Source organism: Clarias gariepinus, chromosome 19 (genome assembly GCF_024256425.1).
Source record: "Clarias gariepinus isolate MV-2021 ecotype Netherlands chromosome 19, CGAR_prim_01v2, whole genome shotgun sequence".
NCBI classification, from domain to species: domain Eukaryota; kingdom Metazoa; phylum Chordata; class Actinopteri; order Siluriformes; family Clariidae; genus Clarias; species Clarias gariepinus.
The window spans coordinates 22,660,532-22,684,007 of NC_071118.1; the positions used below are offsets into that span (position 1 = coordinate 22,660,532).

The 23,476-nt window shown below is 35.1% G+C and overlaps 2 protein-coding genes across 2 annotated transcripts in view; one reads left to right on the forward strand and one right to left on the reverse strand.

Annotated features, from left to right (window-relative positions):
• Window positions 1-1,837: 1,837 nt before the first annotated feature.
• LOC128507648 (liver-expressed antimicrobial peptide 2) lies at window positions 1,838-5,054 on the reverse strand. Its single transcript, XM_053478700.1, has 3 exons — window positions 4,906-5,054; window positions 3,413-3,555; window positions 1,838-2,022 (listed from the first exon to the last, which is right to left on the reverse strand). Exons 1-3 carry the CDS (start codon window positions 4,969-4,971, stop codon window positions 1,980-1,982), a joined length of 252 nt encoding a protein of 83 aa, XP_053334675.1. The 5' UTR covers window positions 4,972-5,054; the 3' UTR covers window positions 1,838-1,979.
• Window positions 5,055-15,148: 10,094 nt separating this feature from the next.
• Window positions 15,149-23,476, forward strand: part of LOC128507168 (lysosome membrane protein 2-like) — a 43,175-nt gene continuing 34,847 nt past the window's right edge. The window contains exon 1 of the mRNA XM_053477843.1: window positions 15,149-15,639. Coding sequence (XP_053333818.1) covers window positions 15,517-15,639 — 123 coding nt within the window. The 5' untranslated portion in view covers window positions 15,149-15,516. The remainder of the gene's footprint in view (window positions 15,640-23,476) is intronic.

The window sequence follows — 23,476 nt, forward strand, 5'->3', positions numbered from 1 at the left end:
GAAAAACACCCAAAGAAAGATGCCCAGGGTCCCTGCTCATCTGCGTGAACGTGCATTAGGCATGCTGCAGGGAGGCATGAGGACTGCTGATGTGGCTAGGGCGATAAATCGCCATGTCCGCACTGTGAGACGCCTAAGACGGCGCTACAGGGAGACAGGAAGGACAGCTGATCATCCTCGCAGTGGAAGACCACGTGTAACAACGCCTGCACACAGGATCGGTACATCCGAATATCACACCTGCGTGACAGGTACAGGATGGTCACAACAACTGCCCGAGTCACACCAGGAACACACAATCCCTCCATCAGTGCTCAGACTGTCCGCAATAGGCAGTCCATGAGCAGGAGATGCACTGCAGTACTTCAAGCAGCTGGTGGCCACACCAGATACTGACTGGTACTTTTGATTTTGAGCCTCCCTTCATTCAAGGCACCTTGTGAAACATTTTTAGTTTATGTCTTATGGTGTTGACTCTTTGTGTTCATGCAAATATTTCCACATTAAGTTTACTGAAAGTAAAAACAGTTGAAAGTCAGAGGACGTTTCTTTTTTTGCTGAGTGTGTATATATATATATATATATATATATATATATATATATAATTACATATATACACACACACTCTGCCTGCCTGGCTAAATAAGGATATCTGGAATAGGGTCAATCTGTACTCTTTAAACCATGTGACCTTTTTCCATCACTCCTAAGTCTAATATTTATGCTCCCTAGCAAATTGAAGCCTTTTTCCTGCTTAGTCTCACTAATAACAAGTAGGTCTCTTATGACCACAAAGCTGTTTAGTTTAATATCTGAAAATGCTCTCACTTTTACTATAAGGCATAGCTGAGTTTTATTTTAAGTAATTTTAAGGAATATTCTAATTTAAGTAATCTCCATAATGTATTCCATGAGGCATGAACTTGGCTGTTCAGAATTATCATTGTTGCAGGGTTCTTGACCCAATATCAGTAATTTGAAATGTCTCTAGTTGGTTTCTTTGTTTGATACAATCCAATAATTTGACTATTTTAAAATGGGATTTTTTTTTGATGTGATGCAAATGTTTTGCCATATGTTTGTACTGTATGATATGATGTGCTATGTTTTTAAGGTCATCAACTCGCATCTGATTTTTTTTGCACACTTGTTTTGTTTTCCATTGTTCGTTTATTCCATTCAGATTTTCTTTTCCTTTTTTAAAAAAAAAAAGCCAGAATAAAAAAACATCATATTGCACTCTTAATGTAACAATATAAAAAAATGTTTAAAGTACACATTAACAAACAGTATCGACAAATAAAAAAAATAATCCTTTTATAACATGTTAATAAACCAAATGGGCTTTATGTTATTTATTTTATAGGTTGAGTATATTTAAAAAATAAAAAAGGCAAATATGCTATAAATTAAATATAACTGATCTACAGACAGGTGACAAAGAAAAAGTGTAAAAGTGCCTTAGAAATGTGTTTGGCCAACACTAGCCACCAGAAGAGCTTCAGTATGCCTAGTCTGTGGAACTGTCCTGAAATCATGAACACCATTCTTCCAAAAGATGGTATTTAATACAGTATGTCTCTCATCATACAGTTGGGTTGAGATCTGGTAACTGTGTAGGCCAAAGCATAAGATTTAGATCATTTTTGTCCTTGTTGAAAAGTCCCATGAGCTCTCACTCCCTGTGAATGGGGGTAGAGTCACTCTGGAAGAACTCCAATTATCAGGACAAATATTGAAGAATATTAGTATAAGGGGTTTTTCTCTTTAAATTTGTCAGTTGTCTGTTGTTCTTCCCACACAATATTCATTAAAAAAAAAAAAAACATTCCAATGCTAATGTTTCTGTGCTTTAATTAGATTTCAAATATTTTGTCAATTTTTTCTTCAGTTTTCTTTCATTAGAGTTGTTATTGTACAAAAAGGTCCATTTTTCCATTCCCAGAATGTTCTTTTCAATTTTGTGCAAATCATTCTTGTTAGGATGAAGAATATTTGAGCTGGAACGTGCAGATGTTTTTCCTGGAGGAACAGACAGGAAGAATAAAAGGGTAAACATGATAGATTGCTATAAACACTTACATAGTGACATATTTTGATGTTTAAAATGATGTATATTTCCCCTTCCAAGTGCTCTCTTTTGCATAGATGTTGAAAATCTAAGGTAAATGTAATGTCTTAGTGCTCTAAAGTGATCCAAAAAGCTATTCCAACGATTAAACTGTGTGCTTGTACAATTTTATTTGTTATTAGTTATTTATAATAATATAAAACTAATAACAACATGGGTAATGAATTGTTAATGCAGGTTATGAATCTTTGGTGAAAAGTACAGTATGTCTGCCGTAAACTCGCTACAGTACAGTATGTTGCACCTGTTTGTGGCATTCTGTAGTCAATTGTGGCTTCTGTTCCATTTTTTTATGCTAACCCACTGTTATAAAAATATAACTTCTCACTAAATGAAGAGCAAACAGACCCAAATAGCATCAACATATTATGAGTTTGTAAATAATTCAGGAATTTGAAATCTGGCTCTAATAGAAGGGACATGTAATTTTATCACTATCTAAACCAATGAGCCTACTATTTCTATACTGTAGTATTATGTTTAAAAAAAATCTGTACTATGGACTCCAATGGAGTTTATTTTACAGATTGAGGAATATCTTGTTGCTTTGACATTTTGACAGGCCCAACAGAGAACTGGGACACCAATTTTTCTTTCCTTGTGACTTCTGGATAGATTGAGAAGAAGATGATAAGATTAAAATCATCTTTGAATTTCTTTTTCCTGCCGACTCAGTATATATTTTAATATCCTGGTACATGCTTATCAAACACTATAGGGTCAACGTTCATTCATCTTATGACTCAACCATATTAAGTAAACATGTTATTTTACCACTGTGACAGGACAATTACGTTCAGGAACATTCAGGAATGAACAGGAAGGAACCGTTATACTATTTTATCACCTGTAATATGTGTAGTATTAAAAATATGAATTTAAATTGCATTATCCAAAAAGTCTGCAAGTTGTATGTTGAAATATTGTAGTTATTGCATAATACACACTGGCTCCTCTTTTGTCACTCTCTCAAATTAATGAGACAAAATAAGATTAGATTATCATGTAATTGAGAAACTGCAAAGCATTCTCTTTTGGAGACTTTCCTAAAGTTACAAGTTTATCTTTTAAGTACTGGCACTGCAGACTCTATCAAGCAAAAAAAAAAATGTTGCATAAACATTGCAGATTTCACCTTAGAGAAAGCTTTTACATATCAGTGACCATGTGTCTTTAATAGGATTACATTTTTGAATAAGCACATAAACTCCTTCTAGAGTTGCTGTTGTAAAAAATGTATCAAGTTTATGGAAGAGTTATGTCATTTGTGTTGTTCTTTACCTGCAGTAATTTGTACCACACTCGTAATTATCTCTACATCCGGCACCAAATGGTTTCAGTGTGTTCCAGCGCCAAAGTAAAGAACGCTTGGCACGGTGTATGATTCCTGTTGCCCAGCTGTCCACTACTGGAGCTGTCTCTACCTGCGGACAGACAGACCGAGAGACAGTCGGCGGTATTAGACTGTTAATCAGGCAAGTGAACCTAGCCCGAGATAGACAGGTAGACACTTTTTTCACGAATTTCCTTTTGTTGTTTTATGGTGTATTACTTGAAATTGTGGTTGAGAAAATGTATTAACAAAAGGACATATTAGACAAATAAACTCATGAGGAAATGGGTCTAGTGTCAAACACTAACCACTTTCACTTTCTTGAAAAAACTAATTTCTTATCATACTGTGTTAAACAAACAAGATAAACCTTAATGTGTGAGAAATTGATAGTAAGAGAAAAAGGTGTTCCTCAGCGATAAGTAATAAATATACATATATTAAATATATTTTGGTTTGATTGGAAAAGTAAGCAGAAACAATGAGATTTTGTCCTGTTCATGCATACATACAATACATACATACATATAGCCTGTTCATACTATATATTAGTAATGGGAATTACCATGGATCACCCGATACAATATTATCACGATACCTACATGTCAATTTGATTTGTAGTCTTTGTAAATATTCTTATTTATTTATTTCAGATTTTGTTGCAATTCTAAACAAAGTCAGCAAATAATTTCCTCCTGTGAACAGTTTTGAATACACCACTCTTAGAATTATAGAGGAATGCAACATTTTACCTCAAATGTGAAAAAATAAATTGGATGATATATATTCAAAAGTAAATTGATTTCGGAGTAAGTGTGGCAATACGTGTGCCAATTCGGGTCAGTTTAATTTGACATGTATGCCAATATGTTAATTAAATTATATTTTAAAGAGTGTGACTTTTCAAGGTTTAAAAGTATGGCTAGATCAGGAGGGAGTTAGTAGTACTTATTCATATTATCAGTAAAGTGAACCAAGTAGGCTTGCAAAATACAATCATCTATTAATGAAATCACTGATTTTAATTTTCTTGCAAACAAAACAAGAAAGAATTAGTTATATATTGAAAAAGAGATTTTCTGAACTGTACTCTGATCAAATATGTAAAATTTGACCTAAATGATTTACAATTTATTTGTGGTTACACTTGGTATTTCAGTCTACAGTAAATTACCCAACAAGCTTGTTTAAGCATAGCTAAAGCCAATGTATACTGTACATATATAGCCAATTACAACTATATATGAATCATTCGTTGTGCCTTATTAATTACTGACAGCAGTACTGTAATTAGTCACCATGTAAAAAAAAGGTTCAATTATTTTAATAATTCAATAAATTAATTATTTCATCTTCAGCAAAATACATTTTCCCTGATTAAAGTAGAGAAAAGCAGCTCTTAGTAAAGGATCTGTCACTATATTATATAATGGTGGCTTACCTCCATTACACAGATTAGAGACACGAGCACAGCGAGTGCTAAAAGCGTGATTCCTGACAGCTTCATGCTGAAGAGCGGCTGTAATTATTTTCCCGTTTGTCTACTTCTGGAGTGCACTGTTGAACGTGTGAAAGTGTGATATGTGCACCATGCTTATATTAGTGCATTAGTTATCTGACTGATAAGGATCTCGAAGGGCAATGTTCACCTGCGATGGCGCGAAGAGGAACACTTTAACCAAAAGAATCAGGACAAGGCCACGTCTACAATGAAAACTTCGATCAAGTAAGGATTAAAAAAAAAATCAGATATGACTGTGTGTATGGCAAGATGTGTAAGAACTGTAATCAAGTTTAAGTATTTATTACTTAAAACAAAATATTTTTAAACTGTACAATATTTAAATTAAACTGTAATCAAGTTTAAGTATTTATTACATAAAACTAAATAATTTTAAAATATACAATATTTAACTGTACAATTAAACTGTGATCAAGTTTAAGTATTTATTACATAAAACAAAATATTTTACAACTGTACAATGTTAATACATACAGATCTGTAATAATGATAGACTAAGATAAAGACAGTCAAAACTCAACAATAACAGCCCATTCTTTGCAATACATAATGTACATACTCAGACAAAATGATGTACTGTAAGTACACACCCTTTCCTTTCATGAAATGTATCTATTTTAGTATCATTGGTTTTGTTACATCATCCCTGCTATTTTTTCTCTTTATCTATTATCAATATTTATTTACTATTAATTAGTTATCCATTGAGCCCTACATTTAGAAGTCTTACATGATCATAGTACTAGGTTTTTTTTAACATTCCTTTTGGTTCCTCCTATTTGAGCTCAGGAATATCCTGCACCTACTTGCATCAGGCTTCCTGCATGTATATGATAGATTTTCTTTAAAGCCATAGGTCTTTCGAGAATTATGTCATGAATATTGTAGTTGATCCCTTCTACCTTCTGATGGGCTTTTCCTATTAGACTTAGTAACAGGTACTTTAGACTACTCAAAATTGCCTAGCAGTTACCTGAACCAATCAATATTGGTACTGAACCAATCAATTCCCAGTACTTAGATGGACTAATCCCTTTATTCACCTGAACTAATAATAGCATCTTTTTTTGTCATTGACTCTGGCAAAACATATTGAAACCCCCAGACTAAGCACAACCTTTTTCCCAATGCCCACTTTTGATTTTGTGTTGCCAATCGAGTTACTGGATTGGGAGTGGAAGGAAACCTGAAGTGGTTTCCCTACCAAAAAAAGCATAAGGAGAGAATGTACATTTATTGTCATGTTCTATTTATTTGTTTCTCTTGTGTGTATTTTTTTTTTTTCACTTTTTACACTTTTTCACTGTCATGTCATTGCTCTTCAATGTAGTCATGTGTACTTAAATACATTCCAATTTATACAAAATTGTATTAACTAATGTCAGTAAAACCCACATGACCATTCATGACTTACTCATTTCCAGCCCCTTTTGGACTTTTCTGTGTCTGAATCTTCTATTATTAGAACATTCCATGGAGGGATTCATGTAGGCTACGTTATCCACATCCTCTGTCTGTTTACTTGGCACTAAATGCTTATTCTTCTGGTCCATTGTTAAATTTTATTGTTACTTTACTCTATGCCTGTACTTTATTGTTTTTGGTATCCTGTACCCATAAAACTCAAGTTGATAATTTAACTCTCTTTTTCTATATTGGACAATCGTGACATGTTCTTGTCCTAGATTTTGGGGCAATTTCACATTTAATTTGTTTGTTTCCTAAATTAAAAGTAATAACCTATATGTCCAGAAGTATGTGGACACTTGAGCATTATCCCCATACTGTATGTTGTTCATTGCCAAACTGTTGACATAGGGTTGGAAGCACAAAGGTGTATTTGGGTGTCTTTCTATGCTGTAGCATTACACAATTTATTGGTATAAAATGGTTCCAGTAGTGCTTAAAAAGAGACCCATCATAAAATGGTTTTCCAAATTTGGAGTAAAAGACCTTAAGTGGATCACACAGACCTTTAACCTCAACTCCACTGAACAGCTTTGAACTGAAACGCCAGCTGCACTCCAGGCCTTTGCACTCGACATCTGTGCTCTTGTGGCTGAATGAGCATACAGTGATTATAGCAACGAATGTGGGAATAAATCCACGAAGCACTGGCTATATAACTGATCTCCATATAGTCCAGTAAAACCCAGTTCTTTATGAATGTGATTGTTTCTCTAATGTTTGAAGTCTCTAATGCAATATTTTTCCCATGTGTGCTTATAAAAACTTTTAGTGGATGTTTAATTGCCTTTTACCTTACAGTTACTTTAGATCCTACTTTTGGTAAAAGAGTATTTATTATTTTTGCAAGAATCTATATTAATTTAATTAGGGTAAGAGAAAATAAAAACTCCGACAGCATGAACAGCTATAAGACAAATAGATATGTCACCCCAGATCATCTCTGCATAAGGCATGTAACTGGATATGAATACATTATTCAGAATGAACAGAAGGGGCAGTGGTCGCTCAGGCATTTGAGGCACTGAGTTGCTAATCTAAGGGATTGGGTTTTGAGCCTCACAGCTGCCAGATTGCCAGTGTTGGGCCCTTGGGCAAGGCCCTTAGCCATATGTCTAGATAAAATACCCAAAGAGTATATTATCTAGACATAGTATTTGGAGTATCTGGAGATGTACAGTATTCTGTCCCAAAGTGCCAGGCCCAAAGGAGAAATGGTTGGCAGCTGGAAGGGCATCTGACTGAAATAATATACAGACCGAAATATATATATATATGTTTTTTAAATTAACGCACATTCACTTTTTTATATTGCATTTAAACATTGAACATTTTAAATGTACCATTTAACTTAAGTATTTATATTCCTCCACTAAAGTCATAGTACTTTACAGAGAAAATAAATGTCACTCAGCATTTTCTGGGCCAGTTCTAAACAAAACAAACATATGTATAGATTATGACTGTGCAGAACAATCAAGACTGAGTAGGCCCGGCAAAAAAAAGGCTTTTTTTGGCACTTTTCTTACTTTACCCTGCCATTTACAGCCCTTATGCCACACCCCAAGCATGTGGGCCAGATTTTAAATAGTAAGCACTTCTTACATCTTCATGCATATCCCAAAGCATATAATATTAAAGGCTGGTGGAATTTTTGTCAATCCATTTACATATCACATGACCAAGAGTAGATGCACATCTTATATAGTGTTTATTTTAAGTCACCTTTTTAATTTCTTTTCCAAAGCTACCAAGGCTGAAGGTGTCCACTGCTTTGAATTAAGTGTCTATGAACATTTCTCAGATCAATAATTCTCCCCAGTTATACAAAAAAGAAAAAGTTAAAATTTCTAAACTGTAGTGATGCGCACATTATTATACTGTTTGGGAAAGCCTTATGTTGAGAAAGACCTGCTGTGAAGATTTAGGCAGCTCCAGGGCTGTAATTTCTGGCTTTATAATAGCAACTCTGTTTAACTGTGCCTTCTGTCTGCTTTCACAGACACGTCTGGAGCCCTACTGGAGCCTTTGCAGTTATTATCTTATCATCATTACATCAATTAAAGAAATTAGCGTACATCAAACAGCAAAATACAATTAATCTCATGATCAAATGGTTCAGATGGTGCTGTTGTTTTTCATTTGAGACATGAACATAGAGCTCATTAAAATCAAAGTCCTTCATTATATTTTTCTTACAGTGATCCTCTGGTTATTTTTCACTTACATGATAAATCAGTTTTAGCATCCAAAGTTCGGTGGTGTAGTGGTTAGCACTGTTGCCTTGCACCTCCAGGGTCCGGGTTCAATTCTCGGCCAGGCTTGATTCCCGTCTGTGTGCATGGAGTTTGCATGGAGTTTGGTGGGGTTCCTCAGGTTACTCCGGTTTCTTTTCACAGTCCAAAGACATGTAGATTTGGCTAATTGGCGTTCCCAAATTGCCCGTAGTGTGTGAATGCGTGTGTGTGCCCTGTGATGGATTGGCACCCTGTCCAGGGTGTACCCCGCCTCGTGCCCTAAGCCTCCTGGAATAGGCTCCAGGTCCCTGCGACCCTGAATACAGGATAAAGGAGTATAGAAGATGAATGAGTGAGTGTGCAGGAAGTTTTCTTCAAAACACAAATTAAAACTGATAAGGTTTGTGTGGTGTTTTCACATTTTTTTAACAGTGTGTTTGCTTGCACTATAAAATGCATTGCTGCAGTGAGACTCATTGTGAAATCACTTCTGAAACAAATGAATAATTTCAAAGATTTTTTTTATTCTCATTGTAATTTTTTTCTGCATGGCGTCATGGCATTTTGCTGCATTATGAAATGTTTTTCATAACTAATACCACAATTTGGTTTCACTTATAAGTGCAAATCTTTCTATATAAGTAATTTTGGTATACAGTACGATACCCAGATCACAAAACAGTTTTGCGAAAGTCCATATATATAGGAGATTTTCAGTAAAACATTCTGTAATGAGTCAGAGGTGACGGAAAAACCTCCCGTGAAAACAGGGGAAAGTAACCTTGAGAGGAACCAGACTCAAAATGGAACCCGTGTAGCTCTGGGTAATAATAGATAGGGCTTTTGATTATTGAAAATTACTTTATACAGTTGTAAAAGTCAGTTAATTAAGGCAGGCAATTAAGAAATAATTACATTAGATACAAAATTTCCACATGACAACTAAAAGTTCATTTTCACTTCTTAAAATGTTAAATATAGAACTGAACTCTTAAGTGTTACTGAACCTACTTCACCAGCGGCAGAGGAGAGCAATGACTTAGATCAATCCGGTGCTTATTGAAACTGTTATGAGCGTTTCTATAAATCATCACATGTATGGTTGTGTGCTTAACTTCCTGTTTTAACCACTACAGGAAGTTAGAGAATGCAAGAAATGCGAATTTAATTTAAGCATCAGTTACATTATTTATCCTTTTTTTGCTTAATCCTGAACAAAAGCTGGGGGTTCTATTTGTTTTCTAATGGTTTTCTGACTCATGCACATATGGGCAAAAGTTTGTGGACATCTCACCATCGCACCAAGATGTCATTTTTTTTTAAACATTCTGTGTCAGGGGTTTTAGTTCCGTCTTTTTTTTTTATAATAACCTCCACATTTCTGAGAAGGCTTTGCTCTAGATCTTGGCACATGGCGTGACTGGAGATTTGTTTATGTTGGGCGTGGAGACTTGGGAAGCATTCGGCATTCAAGTTTAGTGTTCAAAGGTGTTCAGTGGGGTTGGGGTCAAGACTCTATCCACTTGGATTCTTCCACTAGAGCCTTAGCAAACCATGGGTTAACGGAGGTCACTTTGTATACAAGGGCATTGTCATGAACATTTTGGCAACAGTTTGGCAAGAAACCATATATGGTTGTCATGGTGAGTTGTTTACAAACATATGAACATAGAGTTCCAAATGAAACTAACAACAGGAAACCTTTTTATAGATTTTACCGATTCTTTTTGATGCCTAAACACGTCTGATTTTTAATATACTGTAGACACTTGAATCCAGTCTCAGTCTCCATATTCACTTTATAGATAATAGTAAAACCATGCCACGATGGTAAAAACAAGGATTTTTAATATTGTAACACAAAAAAGATCATAATAAGAAGTTACAAATGTCAAAATCTACAGTAAACCCTGTTAGCAGATTTTTAGTTGCCATCTTATATGTAGTTGAGCCTTTAATACGAGACACATCTGTACAGTTAAGATGAGATTTGAGCAACAATTTGAGCAGCAACTGTAGGTTATGTTTAGAAAACAAGTACAGTCACAGGCTCATACAATAATTAAGTGAAAAGAAATGTTGATATAAACTGATGGTCATTTACCCTTGGTACCACCTCTACAATTTACCTAGTGCATTTAACCCCATGTCTTGTATATATTATCCATTAAATAAAATGAACACTATATTGAATAGTTTTAAATCAATAATATTTAATTGACCAGCTAAGATTGAGACTGATGGGTAAGTGATGCTTTTTGTTTAATTTTTAGGATTGCATTTAAAATGTTCAAGTGTTTAAAAGCACAGTTTTACTTTGTAGCATTAATAGATGCAGTAATAAGATAGTCATAAAGTGAAAAGGAATATCACTTTATGATTAACCCTGGCTTTTGAATTACAAGAAATCCGTCTCATGTATAATTGGTTAGATCTTCACAGATGAGCCAAACCTAGAGCACTGAATGTGGGACTCCCTAAGGACAGGTACTGTACGTATGTTTGCATAAAAAAACACTCCATGTACCACGGTCGACTCTATTTGTTAAAGGTGGTCCCAAGGCAGGGTGTACTGTATGTACTTTATGGTGTAATCAGGCACGATTCAAATCAGCCAACCACATCAGCCAGGAGGCACAGGATGTGATCATTGATGCCATCTGCTTTTTCTGAAAATAACACACTGATCTCATTGTCTAAACTATACAACTACAGTATAGCTGATAAAATAGCATGCAAAACCCATGCAAAATGCTTTCCGTGTTGCTTTCGATGTGTTTTATTCCTATATATCAGTACAGTGGTACCTCGGCACACGATGTGCCTGGGCTCACAACTTTTTTGCCTTCAGCACTGAAATTTTGCAAGAAATTTTCATGACATACAAGCAACCGAACCAAACATTAGTGGAAAGTCGAGCGAAGCAAGTTCACATATTTTTGTGAGTTTATTTATTTTTTACCATTTTGTGCAAGATATGTAGATGGACTATTTGCAAGACGTAGCACCATGGGTCTGAATAATGGTTGCAAGGACAGTAGCAAAAAAAAAAAAGAAAAGGGCCACTTTCGTTTTTTTTTTTTAAACAGCTGGTGCCATGACGAATCATCAATTAAGTTTAAGTGAGGTTTAATGTCTTTATTTCATATTTTATTTTATTTACATGTCTCTTCTGAAATTGGTTGGATAGTATGTATTATCTGCATTTACACTATTTTCTATGGAAAAATGTGTTTCACAGTATAAACTCAAGCCTCTAGAATGGATTAAATTTGTTTGCCAAGGCACTACTGTCATATTATTTTAACTATCATCTACTTTTATTCTCCTTATGTTTATCAGCAGCTTACAAACCAACAAGGAGCATGCTGCCACCTGCTTGTTCAAAGAGCGCAAGTGTACTCAGGTACGGTATAAAAATATTTATGTAAAAGCTGGCAGGGGGGTGGGGTTGGGGGAGCAATTGCACCAAGGCATGCAACAGTGCCAATATGAACTCAGATTTAAACAGCATTTGTTTAGCGCAGTTAATTAACCTAATCTACATATTTTTGGTCTGTGGGAGGAAACCAGATTACCCAGAGGAAACCCATCATGCATGGAGAGAACATGCAAACTCCATGCACACAGACCCGAGGCAGGAATCGAACCCAGACCTGAGAGGTTCAAGGCGACAGTACTAACCACTACCCCACCATGGGGTACAAAATGACAGCTGCATAGGAATATGTGTTTGAAAGTATTTTTTTTCTCATCTGCATTTTCTCTTCAATCTGCATGTTTTCCTGGACAATTGTTCATGTAATGTGAAAAAATAACAAAGTACAGTATATACTAGTCATAGCTATCTACAGTACTACAGTTTGTTCAAAATGTACAAATAATTTGCTTTGTAGTCTAACATGGTAATATTCGAAAATAAAACCATTTTTTTATTTATTTTTTTGCTTTGTCAGCTAAAGTAGAACTGGTACACATTTGTGTCTTGTACTTGTTTTTTTATTTCTTATCTAGACAGCTACAAAGAAATATTTTTTACTTTTAAAATATTTTACATACGTTTTTACAAACTTTACTGCATTTTTACATTTAACAAAAATGTGAATCGGAAAATTTAGCTTGCTTGTATGTAGACAGAGAGAAGTCAAACTTTTTCCTCTCTGTCCCACACACACACACACACACACACACACATGGACTCGATGGTAACCGATTTTGTAATTCTAGTTTGCAACACTCTGTGTAACTCTGCCAGGTTGAGGACACACACAGTCATGAGAATTCACAACTCCAGCTGTGTATGTGTGCGTGTATAAAAAGTCAGTAGCTGGGACGGTTAGATTGCGTCCTGACATTACCCTTTGTTTACACTCTTTGTGTGTTTACACAGTGTAGTGGCTGTGTACAGTAGTGTTCCTCTCTCACTCTTTTTCACATTCCTATCTCACTCTCTGGTATAAACTCTTTATATCCCTATAATCCCCATAAATATATTTCTCCATATTGTCAAGTCATTTTTCTTTCTCTATACACGTTTTTTTCTATCTTCCCTGTTTTAAGACACCCGTTACAGATGTAGAGTGATGTTACATTGAAGCCAGTGTAACTACTATATTATGTTCTCCCTCTCTCCCTCCTCTTTCTTTCTTCTGTCTCTTTAAAAAAAAAAAAAAAAAAAATCACATTTAACCCTGATTGCAGGTCAGAGTTGTTCTTTTGTTCTCTGGCCTTGCACTCTCTCATTATATTTTTCTACATTTTGACACAAAGAGCTTTGTGTGTGTGTGAGAAAGAGCAAAAGAAGGAAAGAGAGAGAGAAAGACAGTTTTTACACTTGTGAATATATAACATTTTACCAGACTCGATACTCACTCTCTCACTCACTTATACCACTCATCCCCTAAAGGGTCACGGGAGGCCTGAAGCCTGTCCTTTGGGACTTGAAGCATTAGGCAGGGTACACCCTGGACAGGGTGCCAATCTATCGCAGGGCACACACATACACACATTCACACACTACAGGGAGTTTGAGAATGCCAGTTAGCCTATTTACATGTCTTTGTAAGACATGTGGGAGGAAACCCACCAGGCATGGGGATAACATGAAAACCTCCAGCCTCAATACATGTAAGAATTGACAGCAACAACAACAAAATGTTAAAGGTATACGATAAGAATATCTTTACCAATGATTTTGAACACTTTAGACATTAGTTTTCAGTATATTATCTCTGAATGTTCATTCAGAACTTGCAATGATGTGAGAAAGCATTGTACTTTTATTCCTCATGTGTCTTTGGGATTGTGTGAGAGAGTGGGGGAAGAGCGGGTGAGAACGCATGAGAGAGAGAGAGAGAGCGCGACGAATACAATTCAGCAGAATAGAGAGTGCGTGTGACCTTGCAGAGCAGCTCCAAATACACACAGACATTTTACCCAGTCCCCTCCCACACACATATGACCCATGTTGCCAGATTGCTCTTATTCCCTCTTGTTTTATCATACTTTTTACTCACATGACCTTAAAGAACCTTAGACCTATGATCAATTTCTTTTAATAGAATCGAAAGTGACCTAATACTGTATGTGTTCAAAGTTTTTTATTTATTTTTTATGGCATGCTTATGTAATATGGGGCAGTGGTGGCTCAAACGGGTAATGCTCTTGGTTACTGATTAGAAGGTTGGGGGTTCAAGCCCCATTAACCTTGAAGCAGAGAGGGCCTTAACCTTATCTGCTCCAGGGGTGCTGTATCCTGGCTGACCCAGCACTCTGACCTCAGCTTCCTAACTGGGATATGCGAAAAACATTTTGTTGTAAGGGCTTAAATCTTTTTTTTTTTTTAATCTGAAAGCATTTTCTCTAATACAGTATTATTGACTTTTTTTTTTTGTACAGTAGCTTGCTGCCCCACAGAACAAAATATGAGTCAATTATCCTACGTATAATTTGGAAACACCAGAAAGACTAAAAGTTGATAATGCCTTTGGACAGAAGGAACCCACCAAGCATTTGGTGAACATGCACAAACACAGACTGGATGCAAGATTTACTGATGAACTTCTGATGCTGGAGGTACGATGCCACAGTGATAACCTCTAAGCCAACATGCCACCCTTCATGTAAATATTAATTACTTTATTACATTGTTATAATAGGATTATTATTTACTGTTGGCACCTTGTTGAGAACAGTGAATCCGGTCACAAATCTGCCGCTTGAGTATTTTGAATAGATGATTAAAATGATATCTCTTATAAAATAATCAGTCTAAAAGATTTAATGACAACTATAAAAGAAAAAATGCATGCAATTTTCCTATCATGTTCTGTTAAATTAGGAAATTTCCAAACTCAAGATCTTGATCGGTAAGCTTTTTTTGTCAATCTGGCAACAAGGCTCAGTTTAGACCCTCCTTCTTCCCACCCCACTCATTCATATGAACGCTAGAGCACGCCTGAAGTGCAAACAACACACTTCTGAACTCGCTTAAACTTCTAAACTCATTCAAACGTTAAAGTTTGGGTTTAAGCTCCTTGCTTTCTCAAACTGTTATCTCACGTTGTACAGAACCTCTCTGAAGAACTCTTTTGAATACGTCTGATAAAGAGGAACAGAATAGCAAGTGACTGCAAGTGAACTTGAGCAAGCACGTGGTGTTAGACTGAGCGTGGCAGTTTTGAGTGTGTTAGAGATCGTAGAGATACACACTTTTCAAGGAGATCCTGTTATGCTTTTTTGAGTTTATAGTTTAAAGGTTTTTTTTTTTGTGTCTATTTGTTTTTCTCACTTTTCAAGTTCCTCTCGAGGTCTCTGATTTGGGACAATGAGGTGCAAGACCTGTCTAATCTATGCCTCCATAATAACTGGTGCAGTTATGATAATAACAGGCATTGGCATCATCTTGGGTGGAGATTTGCAAAAACGAATAGAAGAGAAGCTCAAAGGGGTAAGTTCATACAAACCTTATTTTATGAACACACACCTGCATTCACCCTCTTTTTGACCCTGGTTTTGAAACTTTGCACATCAGTGCCCTGGATGAAATGTTTGCAGGTCTATCATGCAGCTTGTTTTTTTTTTTCCCCTTTATAATGCAATGACAGACAAATTAAAAGAGGCTAGTCATTTTCGTACAGAAAATTAAATACAACGTTTATTTAGATTCACTTAGGTTCTCTAAAAAGATTGTATTGTTTGCTATGAATATTGATTTCTGAGTGCTTATAACAGTGCCAGTATGTGTAATTATATGTTCTACTAGCCATGAGAGGCAAACTTTTGCTAACCCCATCGCAACTATTTCTTCACTTTCTGGTAAGAGGAACGTTGTCATTACAGGAACAGCAACAGGAGGAAACCCTTTCTGACAGGGAAACGTTCATTTACGGGGTTCCCTATTAAACCTTAGAGGAAAAAACTAATCTGTTAATGCTTTAATCATTTAAATCTTTTGTAGGCAGTATAAGTAATGCATTTTGACCACTTTAAGGTTTTCTTCATTTTTATTGTTTCCCTCATTTTAAAATGAGAATAAACCAAACTATAGAAAGTCTTCAGTCTAGCATTAATGACGGTCTTGCACAATCTTGGCATCTCTAAACAGCTTCACAGTGAAGAGGTCTTGTCTGCTTTTTTAACACAATGTTTTGCTTGCATTTCCAAGTTCAATTTGTTTAATAGAAATTCTTTTGTGGGTAAAATGCTTTATTCCTAGTTTTAGATTTCCCACTATTATTAGTCTTAGGCTTTAGGGATATTCAACTAAATTTTTTGACATGACTGAATGGGAAAAAACAGTTATCTCTTAATGCTTAACTATTAGTGACTAGTTTGTGTCAATAGATAAGGCAAATCAATTTGAAGTTATGTTTTGCTTCACAGTAGAGCTTTTCCTGTCACCACATTTGAAATGGACTCTGACCAGATGTCTGGGTTTTAACAAGCAGTACAGAATGAGCACATACACCTCTGGCCAGATACCTTTACACATTTTGTTTTTGACCCCTGTATGTATTCCAACCAATCACACTGCTTACAAATACACTGCATAGAAAAATATAATAACTAACTAATAACAATAAGTTGTTGCAAAGGATAAACTATACTAGTCATTTAATATAGCACTAGTATTAATATAGTTACAACATATAAACGATATGGTACTGAAATAGTAAAATTATGACAAAATGACTCATGACACTCTTGAAAACTTGACTGATTTTCATAAATATACACTGTCAGTCAAAAGTCTGGACACATCTTATTCTATGGTTTTCCTTTTTTTCAGCATTTGTACATTGTACTGTACATTAATACTTAAGATATAGAAATTATGACAGAACATATATGGGACTATGCTGTCAACAAAAAGGTGTTAAATACCTCAGAATATGTTTTATATTTTTAATTCATCAAAGTAGCTTCCTTTTGCTTTGATGGCAGCTTTGCACACTCTTGGCATTCTCTCAGTCGACCTCATGATATCACCATCAGTTCCCAGAGGTGTTGAGTACTTGTTGCCGAGTTTTCCTTCATCCTTCGGTCCAACCCATCCCAAACCATCTCAGTTGGATTTAGATCAGGTGGTTGTGGAGTCATCGGATGCAGCATTTATCACTCTCCTTTATTGACAAATAGCTCTTTCATAACCCAAAGGTGTGGTTGAGGTCACTGACCTTGTGGAAATCAAATGATAGCCCTCCTAAGTACAAACCAGATATACTAGCCATGCTGGGTAAATATGGCCTCAGTTATGACCAACGGTGTCACCTAATCAGACCAAAGCACAGTTTTACACTAATCTAATGCCTATTACTTGTGTTTCTTGGCCCAAGAAAGTCTATTTTGCTTTTATTCTGCCAATTCGACCATGGCCTGACTCATGCAGTTTCCTCTTGTTACAGTGGATGTTGAAATAACTTCAAGAAGCATTTATGAGGACTCTAATCTGAGGTGCTGTAAATCGGCGGTTTCTGAGGCTGGTCATTCTGATAAACTTATCCTCTGCAGCAGAGGTAGCTCCTGGTCTTTCTTTCCTGGGATGGGCCTTATAAGGGCCGGTTTCATCATAGCGTTTAATGGTTTTGGCGACTGCTCTTGGGGAGACATACAAAGTTCTTGAGTTTTTTTGGATTGACTGACCTTCATTTCTTAAAATAATGATGCATTGTGATTTCTCTTAACTTGACTGTTTTTTCTCCTAATGTGGATTGTACTGTAGTTGTATTAGCACTAATAGGGCTATTGACTCTGTACCCACACTTCTTCTGAACAAGACAACTGCTTACCTAAAGCACCTGTCAACTGAACAGAAGTGTCCAAACTTTTTACCAGAACTATATTTTAAATATCTAATTCTTGTGTTTATACACTTAAAAAAAGAAGAACGAATCACATGTCACATTTGGTTGAGTTTTTAACATTTCCAAATCTTTTTGTGGCATATTAATGCGATTCCACTTAGAATTTAGTATGCAGTTTCACCCTAATACAACAACGTACTGTATAAGAAATTGACCTATTTTAACTTCTCAGGGTTAGAAAAAATCCTGGATTCCCAGAGCCCTGCCCTTGGGTTGGAGGTACACTGACTAATGGATGTTGAGATAGAATTCCGTAATTAGCAGGAAACCGCTGGGAAGCATGATATATTATTTAAACAGTTTGCTTTTTCAGTAGGTTAGATAATGACAGTACACTTTGCCCGGCAACATGCAGGCCATTAAGGAAAGCACTTATATTTCTTCAGGCACTGAAATAGCATAAATAGTACATGCAAACACATGCCAATTATAGTGTTATTGTGGCAAAGAATGAGAATTAAACATTATTAGTGATCTGTTCCTGGCTGTTCTGTGCCAAAATAAACATTGGGTGCACATATTTCAACTTCCTTTCCCATTTAAGCAAAACTTACAGTTTACAGATAGTTTTCCCAGGTGTACTGTTTCTAAATAGTGTGAACAAAGCAAAACGTTAGCTATTTAATAAATGCTAAATTTACCTTGATTCATGCTCGCTTTATGCTCGGTTCAATAGCTTAATTCTGAGTAGATCTGATGCACACAAAATAGATTCCCCTTAGCCTGGCCTCTGCAGAAAAAATACTGCCCAGGGTGCCTCACATGACTTCAAACAACTTTGGAAATATCAGAAACATAGGCAAGGCTACTAGGCTACGTGGAGTTTAGATAGCAGTTGATGGATCATCATATACTGTAGTTGTCTAAAATCAATATAACGTCTAACATAACTCAGATTACTGAGCTAAAGTGATTTAATTCTGATGTTTAATCTGATTTTTTCAATCCTGATGTGAAACAGATCTGGGGGTTTTTAGGGCTGTCTGAAAATGTTGAAATATAAAATTTTTTACTTTCATATTCGGTACTAGATCAGATGTACAGTATATAAAATATATGGTCAGGCGACTTTAATGAGAACGTGCAGACCATGATTGATCTGATTTTTTGCCTTTTTTTGCACTGGCTCAGCGTCAGTCAGCACCAGCGGCATGGGGATTTTATTGCAGTGCTAGCAATATCTTCTAAAGTTAGGCGTCTGGGTTTAATTTTTAGGTTTCCAATTTATTTCTGTAATATAGACAGGGGAATTAAGCAGTACACAGTAAACGTTATGTCCAAGATACTCACTAATGCAAGTGAATGGCTGAACAGTAAATGTTAAATTAACACTCAGAGTATTACCACCCTAAAAGTTTTTATAGGTCTAGCTCACAGGAATTCTACTGTGTACAAAACTGCACAATTTAAGAGATAGCCTGTTTAATTAAAACTTCTTTCATCCAGCCCATCATCATTTTCAGTACTGAAATATGGACAGAAACACTAACCACGACTCTTAAAAAAATATATATTTTAACTTATCCTCTTACATTAACATATAATAACATAACAATATTTTGGCTACACGAAATGTATGCATCATCGCATGAGTCATTATGCCATCTACATTATGATCAAAAACCTGAGGCCCTCTATGACATTTATTAAGTGTTGTAATCAAAAGCTATTTATATTTATTGAAAGTTTGTTTTATTACATTGCATTAACCCTTTCTTTAATTTTTTGCTGCATGGCTCAAACTCCAAGGAGTCCAATGATGACTCAAGGTAAATTTTCCATCATGCTGTAGCTAGCTTTTAAATAGGTGTAAAAATTAATTAATTAGAAGTGATATAAATATCCAGACTTAAAAGTCCGAGCCATTACATTTTAATGACAAATTAATTTTTGGAGACTGGATGGGGAAATCCTCTCACAAGTGGAAATCATGCTGACAAGACGAAAGAAAAAAATATTGGTTTAGATGCAGGCTTTTGTGGACATGTGTGTGCGTGTGTATGTGTGTGTGTGTGGCGGGGTGATGCATATCTGGTTCGATGCCACATACACATTTATTGCTGTCTTTTAATGGGTTTAAATATTTTAGAGAAAATTATTTTTTATTATTATTATTATTATATTGATATCACTGTGTATGAGTATTTTTCTATGTATGTAATATATTGAAATACATAGGGGTTAGTGTGAAGATTTATGGAAATTAGTTATTGATAAGGAGCAATGATTATTGGTATAAAAGACTAGGTGAGTTTCAGTTTAAGCATGGCTGTGGTTGTGGTTGTCTGAGACACTTTTAATTTATCCCCTAACAGCACATTGATACGTCTCATTTCCCTTTTAAACTGTTTTAAGCTGTGGCAGCCACATTAACACAATCCATCCAATGCCAGGAAGCACATACTCTGCACTAATGTTTTACAATTTCACACACATCATTCCACAAGAGTTTTTTTTTTTCTTCCACAGACACACCCTCACACATCTGTTTCATGTTATTCCCCTCCCTTGATCTATGGAATGTAAACTACATTAAGTGCTTATATTTAAGAGAAACGGCACTGGAGATAGTGGAGACAGATGGATAGTTTTTCCTGCCATTGTATAGAATAAATACAGATCCCACATCAAACCTGGACTCAACAGTCTAAAAAAACAACAAACAAACTATAGGTAATGAAACACCAATGAAAGGCCAAATTGTAAAAGAAAAAGAAAAAAAAAATTAGATGAGGTAAAATTCAGATTTATATACCCTTTTTTGTGGATTTAATCTGAAAACACTTGTTGACTTTAACTTTAGCCTTCCATCAGGAATACTACCGTATTAACGATGAAGCCAGACAGTTTGGCACTGTCAATGTTGGTATATTAGGTTATCAAGGGGTCCAGAATCTTCAGAGGCGCCCTGCTACCATGGATAGTGCATAAACAGATTTATGAAGTTAAGTCACATATGTGGATTCATCTTGCCCTTAGGTCATAATTTTTTTGTTGACTTAACAGTTAAACAGTTAACAGTTAAAGGATATCGACTATACTGTATAATTTTGACTTCTCAAATACCCATACTTTAATTGAGTTCTTTAATTCTTTAAACCTCAAAATTATAAGTTAAAGACCTGTAACTTGACTTAGGCTTATCAGTCTTGACTTGCATTCCAAGACCTATGACTTGTTTGTGACTCAAAAAACAATGACTTGGTCCCACCTCTGGGATTGAACATCACAACCCGGGTCAAGGGCAGAGTTCCTCAAGTCCTTCTGTTAGGTAACATTTAAATGTTCTTTTAAAAATTGCCAGTTAAAAAAAAGAGTATGTTTTCTGTTTAAATAGATATTATTCTTTGCAAAAGGGAAGAAAAAGAACCTGATCATATTTATAGAGACTTTATTCTCATTAGACATTGTTTCTTTAACACATCTCTTATATATAATTTTTGTCTTATCTTAAATGTATATGTGAATATAAATGCTCTAATTAGGGCAACAAATAATATGCTATTGAAAATAACATTTTGATAAATTTCTGATTTGAAATTGTAATGATGCATTTCAGACTGGACACATGCAAATCTTCAAATTTCACAAAGGTGGAAACATTAAACTTGTACATTAATAGACTAACATATTATGTGTTTTCTAAAGCAGCATATAGTAATGATGCTGGACAAGCCACATAAATGGATAATGTTAATGTTACTGTTAAAACCATTGGGACACAAGAAAGTCTTCAGGTCAAAGAGCTTTGCATCAACAAGATGTATTTATTTACTTATTATTAAAGTATTTCTATAGGTTTAAGAAGAATGAAGTGTCATACATAAATAAAGGTTGTTAGTGTTGCATGAATATTAAGAGGAATTAAACACTTCAGGTCAGGACATGTTGTCATAAAAAAATTAATTTCCAAGAAAGCCTCAGTCTGTCTTGCGCTGTATTTCTTGAGAAATTCATCACAAATATTGGTAAGTCATGTTAAAATAATAAAATATAAAAAATAAATAAATAAATAAATAAATGCTTTCAAATGTTTAAAGAAAAACAGGAAGCAATATGATGTTTTCTGAAACAGAAGGATAAAAGATCAAAAACTAATGGCCATTATTAACTTTAAAAAAAAGCTGATTGCTTGTGATGAACTTTATCTTAGCAAACAAACTTCCCTTCTGGACTTTATCACTGTTTGAGGAATTCTGGCAAATTCAGGAAATATTCCAAGCGTTTACATAACCCATATGGTCAGACTTTGTATTTGTTGTAAAAACATTGACACTTTATAAATTTGATTCACTTAAAATGAACATGAATTTATGTATATGCATGCCTAAATACTATATATATATATATATATATATATATATATATATATATATATATATATATAGAGAGAGAGAGAGAGAGAGAGAGAGAGAGAGATAGCTATATGATCAGAGAGTAACTGGGAAAAATAAAAGTGTGACGTGTTAATATGAAATAAATGTGATTTATTTACTGTTGCATTCCTGCCATTAACTATAGGAAAATGGCAAAAAATGTGTTTTATTCTCTTTTTAATGATCTTTACTCACATTTGCTACGTTTACATGGACAATATTGAAATCATTGCCAGTTAGAGATGCCATCTTAGCTACTTAGGTAAGATGTACGTTTACATGCTCAAAGCAAAGAAATCAAAACAGAAATATTTTGCCATACACAAAATAGTTTTTCCAGTTGTGGAGCATTTCATCTGTCTGAAACATAACAGAAAAATGAGAAGAAGCTGTATTTGTTGGGTTAGGCTAACCTCTGGGTTATAATTGGCAGTGTTGGGGGATGTTACTTTTTAAAGTAACTAATTACATTACAAAATTACTGTCTTTAAAAAATAATAGTTACATTACAGCTGACTTTCTGATAAAAGTAGCTAGTAAGAGTACCTTTCTATTGCAGAAAATAAAAACTCTCTTGTGTAAAGCTGCTTTGCGGCAATGAAAATTGCTAAAAGCGCTATACAAATAAAATTGAATTGAATTGAATTAAATTGTGATTCCTCATGCATGTTGTTTTAGTCAAGACCTTTATAATTATTCTACCATCATCACTCAGTGATGTTTGGCCCATAATTTAGTGTTAGGTATAACTTATAATACCCCTATCTCACCTACGCGGTTTCGTCATGGCCGTATGTGAGGTTCATCATAATTTACTGCAAGTTTTGGCACTGTGATTAGGTTTCCAACTAGCATTGGTCCTCGACCGTCAAACCGTATAGGTGATATAAGGGTATAACAGAAAGAATAACAGAGGGGGTTATCAGGGTGCGGCTTGTAGGACGACTTGGGAATGACTGCTGTCTGGCTCGTATTTCAAAACACTCAAAAAGCAAATCAAATTTTCCCATGAGAAATAATGGAAACTCAAATTATTCGTTCTACA

Bases quoted from the DNA above. Each gene is read 5' to 3' on its own strand.
- LOC128507648 (XM_053478700.1), bottom strand. From the start codon at position 4,971: ATGAAGCTGTCAGGAATCACGCTTTTAGCACTCGCTGTGCTCGTGTCT. The intron at 3,556-4,905 runs GTAAGCCACCAT...GTCTGTCCGCAG, and splicing joins CTCTAATCTGTGTAATGGAG to GTAGAGACAGCTCCAGTAGT. The intron at 2,023-3,412 runs GTAAAGAACAAC...CTGTTCCTCCAG, and splicing joins TGTGGTACAAATTACTGCAG to GAAAAACATCTGCACGTTCC.